Genomic DNA, 19013 nt, shown 5'->3' with positions numbered 1-19013 from the left:
AACAAAGCTGTAACGTATGATTCAACCCCCCCTCAGACCCTCCTCTTTCGTTTCCCTTCTCCAGCATCCACCTCCATTTCCAAATACAGGCACCCCCTCATCACCCCTCCCCTCCTAGAATAGAATCCATAACAGGCCTGCTCTCTTCTCACCACCCTCCCTCCTTTGGGACCTCAGGGTGTCAGGTGTTAAACTTGGCTTCTCTCTTGTGTGTCTGTTTTCTTTGTTAGTTTGTTGCTCAGCTTTTTCACACCAGCAAACAGGGTTAGCATGGCTCAATAGTTATTTTATGATTACTGCAAACATTAAGTTGTCTAGTGTTTAGTGGATAGTAATAAATGTGCCTGGAATTTAAATGCAACAAAAACTGACAACTGGAGTCATGCACAGAATTGACATCATATAAAAATATCACCTGTGTTGTTTCACGTAAACATGCACTCAATAAATATCAGCAATTCAAATCCAAACAAACCAGACAGCTACAGGTTTGTGATTCCTGATGAGATGCTTGGATAATGCAGTGGTTCACATATCACATAGCAAGCAAATGACTCCTGGTTTGATCCCAAGAAAAGACACATATCCTCTTGGCGTATGTCAGGAGGGCAACTGGTGTAAAAAAAAAAAAAATCTGCCAAATCAAACATGTGAAGCTAACTGCTGTGGTGACCCTTTGTGAATAAGGAGGTAGCTGAAAGTAGCTTTCCTTTGTATAAAAGAATAAATTAACTGTAAGTCAACCAACACTCTAGTTTTAGGAATGAATCTTATGACATAACTCTGAGGAAAACATCCAGCTCCAAGTTATCGCATAGTCAGTGATACCAATACATTTAACGTGGAAGACATTTGTGACTTTTTACACAAGCTCCTGGAGACGCTACAGTATATGCAAGTGCATTCAGAAATGTTGAAGCTGGTCCCCTGGAAACAATTGTTGATAGAGGAATTCAATGAATGGGTGTTCTTGTTTTAAAGTGACCCTTCCAGTCAGTCTGTGGTTGACAGCATCTCTGCTTTGTCTGTGCTTATGAACATTTTTTATGTTACTTTAGTGAAGCTTAATCTGTTTGGGGGTATGGTAGCCAAACTGAATAAGATGGGGTGAGTTTACGCCATAAGCTTAGTTTTTTATGTTCATTTTTTTTTTGTGGAAAACAAACTAATACTTTTATAGTAAGTTCACTTTATTGTGTTTATTTTGCTTTCAGATTGTTTTTAAATCATTAAGGGGTAAAAAATAAATAAATAATTCTACATCTTAAATGAATGTACGTGTTGAATTACGTTTGACTTATGTTTTGTTTTTGTTTTGTTTTTTTCTTCCTGGCACTGGGCTTTTATTTTTTTAAACTCCGTCGTCCCAGGTACCGGAAGTCGCCTCGTTTCTTCCCTTTCTCTGATCGGTCTGGATCAAACCGTTTCCGGGCGACAGGGTACCAGCAGTAAACATGGCGGAGGAACTGCTGGAAACAGTGGAGAGACTTCAGTCCCGGCTCCAGGAGAACCAGGAGCCCCGAAAGGTAACGGCCCAGCAGGTCGACACGGACACATTTGGTGGTCGGCACCGATCGTTCCGCGAAACGTGACCGACAGACGTGAGGAAGCCGCGGTCACGGCGACGGCTCCCAGAAAGTCGTAACGTTTTTTAAATGCTGCGTTCACGGCTCGCTCTCCGACTCTGTCTTCTCACATTTCTCGGTTCAGACTGTGATGATGAAGCATCAGCAGTTTCCTGAAGTGGCAGCTTTATTTGCAACACAATGCTAATCTAATTCATTTGCAGAGTATTAAATTAGCATTGGGATAACTGTATGATAAAGAAAGTATTTAAAAAAGACATTAGGAGAATAAGATCAACAGTTCACATTTCTAATACTTCTCATCATTTCTACATGTTGAAATCATAATATAAACCATAGTTGTACTGTAAATATCTCCACTGTCTGTTGCTGTGTACAACAGATGTTTGGGATTATGATTTGGGTGTAATTTATTATAGGGATAATGAAAGTATACACCAGGGAAATCATACCTGCCACTAATCTGACACTGATTCTGGGCATTGATGTGTTTAGTATATAAACAGTTACTCTTGCCTCCTTAAACCAATATAGCTAATAGGATTTCCATTTCTCACTCATGTGTGAGGCTGCAGCTTCAGCTGTTAACTAGGCCACTGAGGAAGACTCACTCTATAGGTCCCTATAATGACAGTCCTCTGTAGATATTGGGGCAGGTGTCTGTCAGTCAGGAAATTCAACATGTTTTAACACTACAATGCTTATGACAGTTCGTCACTCATTCAAGTGAGTTCTTCAGTCACTCAGTGAAGCAGAGACTGAAAAAGTCACTTGAATGACAAAACATTTCTCCCACTGAAAACGCCACATCCAGATTAACAGAGTCAACTTTCAGGGATTTTATTACCTGGAAGATTGAGCATGCATCAGGTCATTTACTTGTTAACAGAAGCTGCATCTGTGCCAGTCGTACACATTTTCACATTTCTAAAATGCAACTTATTGAGTAATAGATTAACAAAAGCTTTTGGCATGGTGTCGTTCATATTTGTGATTTTTTTTACTGTGTCATGCAGAAAACACCAAATTCCCTAAACAGCTCTGCATTTTTAAATCTTACCTCATCACAGTAAGAACAATTCACACAGCCTGTCGTCTCCCTGGATGTTTTAAAATCTGAATCTTTTTTTTTTTCAACCATTTATTTTCAGTTATAGCAAGTAATTGTAATATATTTATATATTGTAATATATATTGTAATATAATTAAACTTATTTAAATTAGTCATACACATTGATTATATAAACTGAAAATGTCATGACCCTCTGTAGCCCACAGAATTGTGGGATTTATTTCAGAGATAGGATACATTCAATTTAAAGTGTGAGTGATACCAATATCTGATTAGATAAAAATACAATATTATTTTATATATCTAGATATTTCTAATCTTTAAAACACACAAAACATAAAGAAATTTCCCTGACATCAGCCACGTTTGATTATTTATTTACTTGTTTGTTGTATTTGTCTCCTGTTGCCAGCAGGGAAGCTGCAGAGCGCCCTCTGGTGGACAAACTATGGAACATCACAACTAATAATATGGTTGAATGGTGTTTCTCCCATCTCTTTACTTTCTTAACTTTCATTTATTGACCATTGTAAATTCAGACACCGATTCAAACACTGCAAATAGCTGATATTGGCTAAGGGATCGGCCAGGCTCTAGTTAAAATATATTAAAAATAAAAAGCTGATCATTTAGTAAATCATAATTATGTAGCAGTGTTTAAATTGATATTTCAGGGACCTTTAGGGACTTTAATTGAAATGCAAATGATTGAATAAAATGTAAATGCATGTTATTTGGCTGTTTAGCTGAATCGTTTGGCCAGTTTGGACAAGACAATATCTGGGTATTTATTGCTAAATGACCATTATCTGTTATTGCATCAATTCAAATTGTAGAGAGGCATTTACCGTATTTATGTGATTTATTATTGTGTCTAACGTAATCTTCTTTTTTTAAAATTTATCTTAACAACAGTATTTCAGAAGGGCGTCACCACAAACACAGTCGTTTCTTAGTATCTCAGTGTGTTCCGACAGCCTGTGAAGGCACCGTGTGGGACGTCACAGTAATTAAGGGGTTTTAACTTGTTATAACGTAGTTGTTTAACCCTACATTTTCAGCTCAATGTAACGATTGTCAGCTCGTTGTTAGTACATATGGATTTATTATCTGCCTTTTATCGGAGCAGCTGCACCAAACACGACATATTTTACCCGAAAACCAAACTCGAAGCTAGAGCATTCGTTAGCCGTTCAGCTAGCTAACGTTAGAAAGTAGTGACAGCTCAGCGGCGACAGGCCTCTGAGATTTACCCGATTCTGGTTAACTGGAGCTGGGCTCCTACTCATGTCCAAACCCGGAGTCTATTGTTAAAGAAAACTGGAGATAAAAGCGTGTAAATGGTGACACACGGCCTCTTGGCTTCGCCTTTGTTTACTGCTGGTGTGTAACAAAGCAGCGTGGATGCGTGTGATGCGTTTGCTGAGCACAAACAAGCTGCACAAGTGAAGCTTTAACTGCAAAAGAAGACGCAAAAATCAGGAGGGAAAAGGTTTTCTAACAGCTCTGCCACGTTAGGCCACCTCATCCTTTAGCAGTGATGGCGCAGAGCTGAGCGCAGATAGTGTGAGTCAGGCAGCAGCTGCAAGTTTCATATGAAGCAGGTCCACGGAGCAGATGGAGCCTCTCTACCGAGAAAATCTCAGAGAGGAAATGCATGAAAATCTGCTTTAATAACGCCCTGTTTACTTTTCCAGTTTTAATATATAATGAATTGTGATGTACCAGTTGTTTAAGTGACTCGGACTTTGCAGGACAAACAAAAACACAAAGCCTTGCCACTGGGTCCCAAATAATGCAAACCTAATAATGCAATCATGTAATCAAGGCGCACTGAATCTTATCCCTGCCTTTATCTCATCATGCCTGACTGTAACAGACCGATTGCCTTTAAGACCCTCTGTAGTCGCCTTCAGCTACATCTCAGACTTTTTTTTGAACCGTTTGCAGCAGTACCTTGAAATCCTCGGGCAGAGGACTTATGTCTTCTCCAGAGGCTCGGTTGAAACCTCAGAATCTGTTACTGAACATGGAAAAGGTTGAAAATGGAGAGTTAGTTTATTTCAGACATGGAAAAGTAATATTTTAAGAGGTTACCGATCCAAATACAAAGACTCAAAAGCAGTCAGCTCGTTACAGTCTGACTGGTCAGGAACCAGGCAAACTAAAGACAACAGAAGAATAAATATTGATGGGCGACAAAATGTTTTAAAAATTGATACATTAGAAAAATTGAGAATAATTATTTGAAAATAGCTTAGAGTCTCATTGCATTTCATTTTAGATTCTTTTGAACTGATTCCTGTGTTTTCCTTTACATAAAGGAAAAATCCTTTATGTAAAAAAAAAAAAGGATTTTTCCTTTTTATTTTTCCTTCTAAACTGATCTTGGAAAAAGTGCAAATTGAGGCATGAAATGTAGGAAATTAATTGTTGAATGCTCAAAATTTCCTTGAGTTTACCCTAGCTTCCCCGGTTTATTGTTTTTTAATGTAATGTGTTTAATTTAAATGAAATGTTTTTGAGATGTTTTAGTTGGTTTTGCAGTCGTTGAATGGTTGTGTTCAGTGTTCAGACTGTTATTACAGCTGCCGTTCTATGGGATAACATCTTTGGGTTTCAGTAGGGATCCATCTGTAAATGTGTCGACCTTTATTTAAACTAGAAATAGTGCGGGACATTTTTAAGGCAAGCACAAAAGGGTAAATCATCTCGTGTTACTTGTGAAGACTCTGCAGACGTTAAAGAGAAAAGTTAAGAATAAATATTTCAAATTGGCACAGGAAATATACCCTGCTTCTTCATTTTATGTTTTTCTTATTCACTATGACAAAATAACAGGAAACCGCACAAATGTATGAATAAAAATTCATCACCCATGATTCTTTACTCATTATCCAGATGCACTCATTCCAGTGTATGTTATATTAAGGGTGACCGCATGTCCTACTTTTTACCTGGGCCTGTACAGCATATCAGCCCTCCACCCATCTAAGGTATTCAGACAATGTCCCACATTTTAATTGGCTCTGCTGAGTCTCAAAAGGAGGTGTTGTGTGGATGCATCCCTGCTGAAACCTAAAGATGATTAGCATCTGAATCCTCTGTTTTTACTGGGAAATAAAATGAAAAGACAAAAGTGTACAAAGACAAAACCCCCACAAACTTTAGCTCTTGTATATGCTCATAAGAAATTCCTCACATGGTCAATGCCAAACCAGTGCCAAAGAATTTTAGACTGCTAGTAAATACATTATACATTAAAAAGCGACACAAGACGAGCAAATCTCTTCCAGTGTGGATGCAAATTTAGGCCTCTGAAGGTTCTTATCTGTATCATGCTACGATTACATTATGTTGCCTAGCAGTCACCTGTTAACAGGCCACAACAGTCCCAGCAAATTTACTGCTGTTGTTACAATTCCTTATAAGGATTGTTTTTATGAAACACTTGTGTATATGTTTAAACCACAGGTGTCAGGCGGGCCACACTACAGCTCAATTTAATATCACGTGGGTCAGACCACTTATACAGCTGTATAAAAATCCGCCTTTATTTTAACGTAAAGAAGTTCTAAATACATTTAATTAGCTGTCTTATGTGTATTTTAGTACAAAATAATAAAGTTTGTGGTCTTTCCATTTTTAGTCCTCACACCTCACAGTGTTCACTGTCCAAAGCCATTCACTGGGCTAGTTGGGACCAGGTTAGTTGAGGATGAGCTCTCAAAGTTTTTGAAAATTTTAAAGCAGGTTTTATGTGTGAAAACAGTAACAGTGGGCTAATTAGAAGCTTTAGTAAAGTTAACAGTTGTAGCTGATAAACAGGCGCAGCGTGAGCTGGTGGAAATCCAGCCTGGGCTGCTGCTGTGTGTCATAGAAGCACCTCAGGTTCAAATGGATCTGCTGGACTTTTCCACTGCAAAGCATGAAGCACAGCAGCAGCCAAAGTCACAGCGATAATCATCATATCTTCACGTGTTCAGTATCAGGCTGAGCTCACGACCAGCAGAGCCCAACCCTCATGTAACGAGCACTAAATGCAGCATCAGGTTATTCCTTTAACTGTACAACACCAACACGCCAACTCTTCATGTGGATTAAAACAAAGGCAGGAATAATCTCCTCTGTCACCTTTCGGGGGCTCAACAGTAATATTTACCAAAACAGCAGCTTCAGTAACTGTTTTAGGAAAATAAATTTAAACAAACTCATTCTGCTTAATTTCAGCTCTATATTTTTATTGTTGGACTCAACCAGAGTAGCTTTTACATGGTTCTTGATTCAAAATAATTTATCTTACACTCTGTCTCCCTTAAGTCCAACTTTCTTGTGATTGACTGTATCTCACAAACAAAAGGTTTGAAGAACAGGTGGTCACGTCTGCAGTATTTGAGTCTTTGGCTTCGTCTAATATGAACAACCATCACTGTAACATAAAATAAGGAAAGGCTCTGTGGTGGAATCGGGACTCTTTCTCCAAATGATACATTTTTGTTTTTCCTTTCTTTTTATTTCAGCTGCTGAAGACTCTGAAAAGACTCGGGGAGCTTCCTATGACTGTGGACATATTGGTGGTAAGGATGTGTTGCTTCATCATCTCCAAACTGTCGATGCAAAAATCAGAGGGAAAATATTCTAGATAAATGAGTGGGACAGCAAGTTGACAGCTTCCCTCCTGAACTTGTTTCTGACCAGTTAAATCGCTTGCCTGGAGCTGCCAAAGCATGACTGTTAAATCTGGGAATTTCTCTCGTAGGAAACTGGAGTGGGAAAGGCTGTGAACTCCTTCAGGAAACACGAATTAGCTGGAGAGGTGGCAAAAAATCTCGTAGCCAAATGGAAGAAACTGGTTCCTCAGTCTGGAGACAGGTATCGGCTGCACACCTCTGCCTCGACATGCATGACTTTAGCTCTCATGTGTCTGTACGCTGTGTGCTCTCTTTCTGCAATGGTCGTATGTAACGATGACTTTTCAGGACAGAAGATCCAAACCTTCAAAATAAAACCCCAAAATTAAATGGCGTCATCTGCAAAAACTGAGTTCTGTCTCCATCTTTCTTCCTCAGACCCAACAGCCACGGCTCCAGATCTCACACACAGGCTCGAGGCCATGACGCGAGCGGCAGAGGAGACCATAAACGTCCCCGAGAGCCCTCGCCTGAGGAAGACCGCTCCTACGTAGAGGAGGAAGAGGAGGAAAGAGGTTACCACACCAACTATTCGCCCTCACCTCCTCAGCACGACCAGTACAGTCCCCCACAGCGAGGAGGGTATCACTCAGACGAATACGAAAGCCCTGAGCCCGAACCTGAACCCAGCCCGCCACCACCTCCTCCCCCTGTTTCCCGCAAAGACGTCCGCCACACCAAACCAAACAAGGAGCCGAGCAAGAACCACCACAGCGACCGAAACCGAGACGAGGAGCGGCGGCAACGCCACGCACAGACGAATAGCGATAGAGAAGGCGGAGGAAGTCAGGGGAAGAAGCGAAGCGGAGACCGAGAGAGACATCAGAGTCCGGTACAGAAGGCTGCCAAACACAGCAAGAAGTCAACCACGCATGACAGCAGGAAGGAGGAGAAGAAGAAAGGAGGAGATGAAGGTGAGTTCGATACTTGTTATTAATCTCGATCTCTCTTCCACAGCATGTCTTTTGTCCTGTCTTCCTACCGGTCGCAGCAGATGGCCGCCCCTCCCTGAGCTCGGTTCTCCTGGAGGGTTCTCTTCTGTTAAAAGGGAGTTTTTCCTTCCCCCTGTCATTAAAGTGTTTGCTCATAGGGGGTCATATGATTGTTGGCTTTTTCTCTGTATGTATTGTTGTAGGGTCCACCTTACAATATAAAGCGCCTTGAGGCGACTGTTTTTGTTATTTGGCGCTTTATTAATAAAATTCACAAGAGCTACAGCCCCTGCCTATGTAGGCAGCTGCCCCCAACCACTACAGGTAACAATAACCAGCTGCTCGAGTAACTGATAGCAGTGGTTAATCTAAAGATAACAGAAGAAAAAAACATCTGCAGAATTATGAGGACTTTAAAACAGTTTAAAATCAAAACATCTGCAGCTCGCTGAGACAACTTCCTGTTGCCTTGCTTGTGGGCGCATACAGGTGACTGCATCACTCGAGTCTCATTTGAATAACAAATTAACCTTTTAAAAGCAGTTGACCAGTCTTTTTAATCTTTAAAAGACTGCAGTCAAATATCAGGTTCACAGAAAAAAATTTTCATGTTCCACTCAAGATCCCAGTTTATCTAAAGATACCAAACATGTCAGAATTAATTTGTTACATGTAGCCTGAATAACAATTTAAACTATAACTACACCATCTTCTCCTCACTAAAAGCCCATAAATGTCTTACTGAAAGATAATCATCTTCTTGTTGTACTGTGTAATATTTTACTTTGCTATGAAGGAAATAAGCCGTGAGATTTAGGGGCACTTAAATAATCTTCTTTCTGTCATTTAACTCTTGATTTCTGGTACTTATACCACAGCCAAAACAATTACTATAGAAGGTTAAAGGCAATCATTGTGTGGTCATTTGTGCAGCTCTGTGCAACAGGAAGGTTGTGTGTGTTTTATCAGCTTGGATCAAGAAATATGGCCACAACACAGAGTGACTTCCTGTTCTGAGGAACTGAGCGATCGTAGAAATAGCACGAGAAACTCCTCTGACAGGAAGTGACAAAGTGAAATTTTCAAACTGTTTTCTTGTTTGGTTCATTAACCACAGCATGCATGTGTGAATCAGAAGAGGAGTGTGTGTTGTTTGGTGATTGAGTAATTAGTTAGTCACTAGTAATTAGGAGTTAACAATTTTTATAATGTAATAATAATTAAAACTTCACTTATGAGGAGGCTGTAACGGTCCGTTGTGCTGGAGGGAACGGAGCGTGTCGATTTACCGGTCAGTCTGCGTCCTCACCCTCACCTATAGTGATGATCGTTGATGCAATCAGCAGAAATGAGTTTCATCTAAAGGATGCCTGGGCTCTACGTTAGAGATCGGACAAGGAGACGCTGTTCCTCCACATCGACAGGAGCAAGATGAGGTGGTTTAGGCATCTGACTGGGACGCTTCCTGGACGCCTCTTAGGTGAGGTATTCAGGCGTGTCGGTGTTGGTGATGTCACTGTTGGTGCTCTTGCAAATGGCGGTGCGTACAAAAAATTATGGTTATGTCAGTTTGTCATGCACCTCTCAGTTTTTAGCTCATCTGGCCAATAAAATAGAAACGCTTATGCTGTGGCGAGGCACCCGTCTGTCTGTCCGTTCACAAGAATCACTCCTCCTCCTCAGGTTTGAATCTAGTTTACACAGAGTGGTCACCTAATGGGTCTTCACAGACATTGTGCTCAAAGGTCCAGGTCATATTTGTTGTTTTGTGAGCAGTAACATGTGAATTGTGCTGCACCGTTAGCCAGATAGGCTACTACGTCGTTCCGATTGTGGCTTGAACCTCCAGACAAGATTTCTGATTTCTTTGCTTCCTGCCTTAAATTCTACTCTTATAAAAGTGCTGATGTCCATAAATCCAAAATAAAATCCTGGATTAAAGTCTTTGTTTTATATTTGTCATTTGTTGAATATTTTAAGAGAAATTAATGCAGTATAATAAATTATGATCTTCATCTTTTAGGGCGACCACGAGTGCCGAAGGACTCTCCACCTAAGGAGGAAGAAGAGGACTTCGAGGTGCCCACCATGTCCTTCGAGTCCTTCCTCACATACGACGCCCCGACGTCTGTGAAGAAGAAAAAGAAGACACCGTCAGCTTCATCTTCATCGCACAGTCGGCCGTCTCACTCCTCCTCGTCAACGTCGTCTTCCCATCGCACACGAACACCTCCACCTGCATCCTCCTCTTCGTCCTCTTCTTCTTCCAAAGCGCGCAAGGCAAACGGCGCTCAGAGTACCAAGAGGACGCATTCGGGGACAGCGGTGACGACGCCATCGAGAAGCAAGGAGGTACCGACTGTTTTTAAACATGTTATTTATCTTTTTATTTAACCAACATAGAAAATAAGCAAAATGGGGAAATCTGTCAGGTCTGTGCGATGCCATGATCTGTTCAGCTATTGTAAAGAAACTCCTGCTTAACACTGTGAAAAGGTAAAACTAGACCTCTAACAGGTGTTAAATCGTCCTTAAGGATTCAATTCAATTCAATTTTATTTATATAGCGCCAAATCACAACAAAAGTCGCCTCAAGGCGGATGACTTGGAGAGTAGAAGAAAATGACCCAGAGCAGATTTCTGATAGCATCGATGAGCATTTTTTTAATTTCAAGCATGAGTCAGTGTTTAAACCGATGACTCAGCTTTAGTTTTCAGGGTGTAAACGTACTTTTCTAACCTTGGAGTGAGCCGTAACTCAAGCTCCCTCTGTGAGCGTCTTCTGCAGCTGTCAGAGTTTTTTCAGTGAGGAAAACTGCAGCTGACATTTGTGTAGGGTTCCTTCTCTTTATTGATAAAGACCGACAGTGCAGAGGGTTCATCCACTCATTGTGACATTAAAGGCTCTGCAGTGATTGTAGAACTTGCTGCTTGCTGCCGTCGGTTTTGCAGTTAGAACTCTGATGGTGTCATGTTGGTGAAAACATCAGATCCGTGAGATGCCTTTAGCCTTTAGTTTTGCTTTTATCTTGTGGGATTTTGTTTCCTAGCAACAGTTGATAACTCCGGTGTCAAGGTGATGCAGAGAGAAGCAGAAAGTAGAAACACCAACCACAGATTGCAGATACAACATAGGTGTGGCCTCCGGGTCTGAAACGTGAGGCCTGCACAGGAGTGCTTTAAACCTGCATTGTTCATTATAACAGCCAGCAGGGTGCGACTCCTCTGGTTGCAAGAACATGTTTAACTTTGTAAAATTCTGTGGGAAAATTACCTATAAGCCCACATGGTTTATGACTTCAGTAAACACTTTAATGATTCATTTATGGCCTAAACCGCTAGTTTAAGGTCTTATTTAATAAAAAATGTTCCTCATTTTGTAAATTATGATGCAACTGTGAGAAATACAGATGATAAAGCAGAGAAATGCAAACAAAGGTCAGTCCATGTTTATGCTATGCTGAACTAACCGTGTACTGGAAGAGCTTCATATTCAACATAAACAAATAAGAGTGTCAAAAGCATCTTGTGCAAGTGTCAAATGTTGGACAATATTAATACGATTCATTTCAAACTTATTTATATAGCATCAATTCTCAATAAGTCACCTCAGGGTGCTTTTATATTATAACGACCCTATGTTATTAGAATGAAAACTCGATAAATAAGTCAATCTTCGAAAAACAGACACTTGGTGAAAGTGGGGAGGAAGAACTCCATTTTTAATTAAAGGAAGGAACCTTCAGCAGGGACAGTGAGAGGAAGGTATCGGCTGCAACAGTTGAAAGCTGGGTCTCCAGCTGGAATAAAGCAGTTTCCAATGAAAGCGTTCAGTTTAAAAGCTTGACGTCAGAGCATCAGGTCAGCAGCACAACAAGGGGGATGCTGTTGTGTTTTACTGACATTCACAAGGTTCTGCAACATGAGTTTGTCAGACTGAAATGTTCTTGATTGTTTGAGAGAGAAGGTTTAGCAGAAATGACCTTAACTGTGGAAACTCTTGGCCACACAAACACAATCTTTACCTCCTACCTCCCTATGAGTTCATCTATTTCCCCAAAATAAAAACAAAGTGGATGTTTTACAAAAGCAAAAGGATAAAGAGCAGCTCGTGAAACCATCTGAATGTGAACAAGAAGACGACCTTAAACGGGGGATTGGCCAAATCTTGAACTTGTTGAACTCTTCTCTTTCTGAGTAAATCCCTCACTTTGATGAGCTGTTTCCACATCACTGCATCCAGTTACTGTGCAGGTTTAGTATCCATCTCATACCCCAGGACCAGCATTCATTTTAGAGTTGTGCTTCTTCTTCTGTCATATTTAGATTTTCTTTTATTGAGGTCTTGACTTTTGTTTTTATTTTTTGTTTAATTGATACCCTACTTTACCTTTCTGAGCTGTTGTTACCTTTATGATAGTTTCAGACAAATAATGAGTTGTTTCTGATTATTTGGCTGCTATAAGTCATTTCCCATCTTTTGGGATAAATAAAGTGTTTCTTATCTTGTTGTAGGTTTACGAAGCTGTGCCGACTGTTCCTGAAATCCAGCTGCCAGCGATTCAGCCCAATTACAGACCTCTGCCCTCCATTGACATCACACCGCTGTCCCCTCAGAGACGCAAAGGTAAGACCCTCGCCCCCAATATCAAAACTTTTTCATTATGTTATTTCTCGTTTAACTGCTATGAGAACACCAAACTCTGGCATCAAAAAGGTGAACCCTTCCATGAGTCTTTCTGTGCCTGTATTTGTGCATAAATTAAGCGCCTTAAAATGTTTTCTTTCTTTTTTTAAGTGGTTGTTGTTATAACTTAGAAACAAATACTTTTAGTTAACTTTGTGACATAACGTCTCACTTCATGCAGAAACTTGAGTGCAGTTGTGGCTGAGGAGCAGGTGAAGAGAGGAACCGCTTCTGACTGAATGACAGATGCTTTCTAGACTTTTTTTCCTCATTCTGTATCTTTGCACTTCTGAATCAGGTCACACATGTACCTGCGAGCGATTTCTCACATTCGTGCACATTGCGATCTGATCTGGATTTTCTTGCCAGCATCAGCATATCTGCAAACATTCTTCCTCATCCTCTACATTCAGGCTCACTCTGACGTTCGCTCGCTTCACTTTCAGTTCCTGTGTGCAATGAAGAGGATGATGCAGGCTTCACGGGGAAGCGGTTTAACTCCAAGATGGTGGTCTACTCAGGATCGAAGACCGCCTACCTGCCCAAGATGATGACGCTGTACGAGCAATGCATCCGTGTCCTGCAGAACAACATCGACTGTGAGTGGATATGCAGTATTTCTCTCAGTCTCTGAGCCTCCCTGCAGGGGGCAACAAGGGCCTGATGATGCCACGGAGTTTGACCATGAATATTAAAGCTGATGAGAGGAGTTTAATTTTATCTAAAGTGTAGTATAGCATGTCGTTTTTGAAGTTTAATTTCTGTGTTTTACTTTTATTTCTCTGCCTGCTGCTTTTAAACAACTGCAGGATTTTACGTTTTAGTTTTTAGTTTCATCACAGACGCATGTGATTGGTTTGATCTGTTTCCCTGTTTGTTAGCAGGATTACTCAGATAGTGATGGACTGATTTGCAGGATAATTTTAGCAATGTAGGTCTGGGCCCACCTTGAACAGAATAGATTTTGGAGTCGGTACAGTTTCAGATCAGGGTTAGCTTTTGTGTATTGAGAAGTTTAGTTTCTCTTTCTCTTTACGATAACTCTAATAACCTTGTCGGAGACTAAGTTCATGAATAGCGTGGGGGCAATTTCATAGCCTTGAAGGTGCTATTGTTTTGCTCTTCACTCACTGTGATGGTCTGTGTAAGTACCAGGTGATCAGAGTTCACAACAAAGGATAAAAGTACAGCAGAAAGTCTCCACAGTCTTTCAAAGTCAGTATCTACTCAAATGTGGTCCTCGCCTGAACTCCACCCAACTGCTTTTTGTGTTGTCGAATAGGAACGTGTCTACGGTCTGCAACTGTGCATGCACATGAACAAAAAGTGTAATCCCACCCTGACGATGCCTCTCTGCTCTTTCAGCGATCGCTGAGGTGGGAGGAGTGCCGTTCGATATCCTGGAGCCGGTTCTGGAGAGATGTACCCCAGAGCAGCTGTACCGCATCGAGCAGAGCAACCAGGTAACATGTCAGACTTCAGTGAAACTTTTAATCTTAAAGCTTAATCTGAGGAAGGAGCGTGGAATCGAAAAATGTAGCCACAAAAATAGCTAAAACGTCCACATTGACCTCTTTGATTTTTATCCTTCAGCCATAAAAGACTGATGGGATATTTTTGTCACCCCGTTGTACCGGTAGGTGAGCGGCGTGGACACCCAGGTTTGTGAATGCGATAACTCGAGAACGAGGCGATGTAAGAGTTTCAGATTGATATCATAGGTGTATCTACTAGGAGGCTGAGTGCTAGCATTGGTGGCCACCGGTGTTTTTATAAGAAGTGAAAAATCTAGAGAATTTTCACTTCTTATTTTATTCCACTGAAATAGAATTAATTTGCACAAACTGCAAAAGTTTTGTTTTCACAATAGAAATATAAGGTGGATAAATCTTTTAGCATCATTTGCTTTCTTTTTCCAAACTTTGTTAAAAACTATCAAGCTGTATTTTATGAAACTTAGGAGGATGAACTCTGAATGGCTGCTACACATGTAACACTTTTACAAGCAGAGCAGTTATTCATCATTAAAGTTCATATTCGTCATTAAAGTCGGTCGCCTTCCTCTTTGTCTCCATCTTTTCTGTCTGGCGCAAGTTTACAGCTTTCCAGAAAATATTATAAAATATAAAGTTTGGATGTTGAGAAAGTTGTATTAATGTCACTTTTTGTCATGAGAAATATGGGCATACGTCCCTTTTTGAAGATTCTTCTCGCCTCCTTTTAGTGGTTCACGGAGGAATCGGACGAGCTGTGGATGCGTCACTGTCGGCGCGACTTCAAGCGGGAGTCTCCGCAGGAGTACGAGTCATGGAGGGAGTTGTACCTGAGGCTGCACGACGAGCGCGAGGAGCGACTAAGGATGCTCACACAGAATATCACGTCTGCGCATGCCAACAAACCCAAAGGTGGGACGAGCTTTTGCAGTTTTGTATAAATCGACACATAAAGCACAAAGAAAAAGCATTTTGGGATTTTCTGTTTGTTTCTGTAGTTATGATTCATGATGGTTTTTTAAATATTTTTAAGGCTGTTGAGTGTTTGACCGAGAGTGTTGTTTCCTCTAACAGGACGTCAGGTTAAGATGGCGTACGTAAACTCTGCCGCCAAGCCGCCCCGTGATGTTCGCCGCCGACAGGAGAAGTTTGGAACCACCAGTGGTTCGACAGCCAGCTCCACAGCAGCTGCAGCTCCTATCAAGTGAGTACAGAATAAGATCAGGGAGAAACTGAGAGGATGTTTAGAGATTTCCTGATAAATATCACAGACTGAGTTTCAAATCACGAGGAGGAAGATCTTCTCTATCGATGCACACGGCTGCAGACAGAGCTGTGTAGGGGTTTTTTTTAATATTCACCACAGTGGCTTTCTTCCTGTGTCCTTCAGAATAAGACCGGCTACCACTGACTACTCCGGAGAATCAAGCCAGTCGTCTTCCTCCCAAAACAACCCTCCTCCCGCTGGTTCATCCCGCTTCTCTGCACCGAGTGGAGTAGGACACGCCGCCCGGGAAAAACCTCAAGTCAAAAGTAAGTCTTGCTGAAAGCACCATTGAGGATTTCTTTTTTTCTGTGTGTGTCTTTTAATCTAACAAATCACTTCTTCCTGTTTCCTTCTTCCCCACAGAAATCGCCCCCATGATGGCCAAAACTATCAAAGCATTCAAGAACAGATTCTCCCGCCGGTAGTGTGAAAGAGACTGAATGTATTTTATGTGATTTTAATTACAGTGTAGCGGAATTGGACTGGAGACCCTCCAACCCTGCGCGCACACTTTCAGCCCCGCAAACATCACATGAACTTTGCAGTATTTGTGGAAAAATGGTTAACTTCCTTTTTTTTCTTTGTTTTTTTTTTTTGTGGGGGTGGGTTGATGTTTTTTTTTCTGTGGTGACGTCTGTTTTGCGGGTCTTAAATTAAGTATTTAAATCCTAAACGATGGTACACATGGTAGAAGGACACACACAAACACAGTCAGTCTGTTACTGAATCATGTTTTCCAGCAGACGGTTTTTAAAGAAAGAGTTTTTGGGGGAATTCTTGCTGCGAGGTTAGATTAGAGGATTTTTCTATCGCTTTCTCCGGCAGCACAAAGACTGGAAAGAGGGGAGCAGCTCGTTTTCAGCTGTAACAAAATCAGCCCCAGCAGAACCTTTAATTGTCATTAATTAACATGTACATTTGTACACAGCCAAAACGTGCACAAAAAATTTGTGACTTTTTAAAAAATTTGCCTCAAACCTGCATTCTTTCTAATGGCCAGTAGGGGGCGTCTCTGAAATTATATTGTATAGAAGTCCATGAGTAAATTCTTCTAATGTGATCCGTAAACTCAGTTAACATTTTCCTGAAGAGTTTATGGACTCAGCTGCTAATTTTAAGTCTTAATCAATGAAAAATAAAGTTAATGCTGTAAATTATTTTTGCTAAATAATTTAAATTATTTATGGGTGGCCAAGTCACTATGTTAGCCACCCGAGTTTTAAAACTCTCAACTCAGTGCTGCACTAACCAGTGGGTGATGTCGTGATGGCCACATCCAGCTTTTATATACAGTCTGTGACTAATTGCACTAATCAATTTGTTTCAAATGTTCATTTTTTTTAACCCCTCGCCTGTAAAAGGCTGACAGTGTACTGTCATCACTTGGGTGGCAGGGAGGGCAGCGTAGGATTTTGAAATTGATAGCATCGGTGCATCTACTAAAAATCTCAGTGACCTCGACCTCAAGGTCAGGGCTAGAGGTCAAGTGTATGAATGTGATAACTCAAGAAGAAACTCACCTAGGATTTTCACATTTATAGCATAAGTGCAGTATTTTTACTGCTGTGACCAGACATTGAGCATCAAGGGCTCAACCTTAATGCAGTCAATAACTGAATCAAGTTTTCCTTTCATAAATAATAATAATAATAATAATAATAATAATAATAATAATAATAATAATAATAATGGGGGGGGGGGGACATTTGAACAAAGTAGCATTTCCGCAAAAGCTCCCCATCTGGTCAGAAACGATAGACTTGACATGCAAAATGTTAATATTTATGCTTGATTTTCTCTTTTCATAACAATTAAAGAGATTACATTTGTTAAACAATGAACTTAAACGTTTGTTTTTCTCCCTTGTTTCCTGTCTTTGTGCCAAGCCAAGCGGTTCATATTTATCATATGAAAGATGATAGTTTTATCTGTCTTCTAATCAAACTAGTAATGAGCATATTTCCCAAAGTGCGAATCTTTTCCTTGTAAGGGACAGAAAAAGGGCTCTTATTTTAAAAACAGTCAGCTGTTGTTTCCCCTATGACCAAATGATACACTACAGTGGGAAACTTTTACACTTTTACTCTTGTTTTGTCTCTTAATCGCATGCACCGTGGACGTCCCGACACCCGAGACATCAGCTGGATGGTGGGGGACTTTAATCATGTTTTGCCTGGTGCATTTAAAAAAAAATGTGTTTGGCTAAGATGAAAGCACAGCAGAGCGTGCGGCATCGTAGACTTACTTTAACCCTCCTGTGGCTTCAATTCATGTTTCCCTGCTGTCGAATGTGTGCTTCCCTGTTTTTATCTGCTTCACTGTGACAAACTGATTGAGTGAGGGGAGATTTGGAAAGAGAACCATAAGTTGTCTGCAGCTGCAGTCCATGATGATGATGATGATGATGAAATGTATTTATTTTCAACACTGGGACCTGGCACCCCACAACATGGGCCTGAATGGAAGTAGATTACAAATTGTAATTTTATTAGATTTTAATAAATGTTATATGGTCATTTTTATTAAAATTGACTTTTTTCCCTGAAGCTGTTTGTGTGGGTCTCTTTGTCACTCAGAAAGTCTGCAGTGCAGGAGGTTTATAGAAGTGATCCATCTTACCAAAACTACCTTATATTATTAACATAATAATATCTGTATATTTTTTTCTATGGTTATTATTCTTAACGGCCAGCATCACTTTTAGTAGTTCAGCAATCGCTGAGCGTTTTACAGGGTTCAACGTGATTAAATGAATGAGAGACAGAAACGTTTTTTTTTAACAGCTATTAAAAAAACTGAAGCAGGAGCCTCCTTTATTTTTGTTTTTAACCTGTATAATAGTCACTTTCTTTTACACATAACTTTTCCAGATTCCTTGTAATGAACGTGTTTTTGATATGAGGACATCATTAAATCCAGGTTTTTGTACATTTTGCTTTATGCTCATGTCGCTTTTATTTTTATGTGACACTTGTAAACAGTTTGCGACACTGCCGGCGTTTGGTGGTAAGACTCGTGAGCCAATCTGATAGCACATCGCTTGTGTTTTCCTCTTCGCGTCGTAAAGTGGCTACGTTGTAGCAGATGACAATTTCCTGTGGGGATCTTTTTCTTTTCAAAATAAAGTGTCTTGAAAACTCACAAGTTCCATTGAAAAAGCTCTGTTTGCGTTGGAAAGCTGAACTAACTGAATATACCAACCATTTCTTTTCTTCAAACTAAGACTAACCCTTTCTTTTATAACAGTCAAAATCAAAGGCTCCAGATTCACATCACCATGCTGAT

At 40.5% G+C, this 19013-nt stretch overlaps 1 protein-coding gene across 1 annotated transcript; it reads left to right on the top strand.

Annotated features, from left to right (window-relative positions):
- Positions 1–1338: 1338 nt before the first annotated feature.
- eloa (elongin A) lies at positions 1339–18274 on the top strand. The gene is made up of 12 exons (XM_085262584.1): positions 1339–1526; positions 7179–7235; positions 7418–7530; positions 7728–8263; positions 10305–10633; positions 12797–12908; positions 13415–13567; positions 14334–14431; positions 15193–15373; positions 15536–15665; positions 15852–15994; positions 16092–18274. The coding sequence occupies exons 1-12, from the start codon at positions 1455–1457 to the stop codon at positions 16151–16153; spliced, it is 1986 nt and encodes a 661-aa protein (XP_085118710.1). The 5' UTR covers positions 1339–1454; the 3' UTR covers positions 16154–18274.
- The last annotated feature ends 739 nt before the right edge of the window (positions 18275–19013 follow it).

The sequence above is a fragment of the Mchenga conophoros genome, linkage group LG22, assembly GCF_057382185.1.
Source record: "Mchenga conophoros isolate Kocher_MC1m ecotype Shallow Benthic linkage group LG22, M_conophoros_male_GT1.1, whole genome shotgun sequence".
Taxonomy (NCBI): Eukaryota; Metazoa; Chordata; class Actinopteri; order Cichliformes; family Cichlidae; genus Mchenga; species Mchenga conophoros.
Note: the sequence above shows the minus strand (reverse complement) of the source record. Positions and strands in the feature narration are given on the sequence as shown.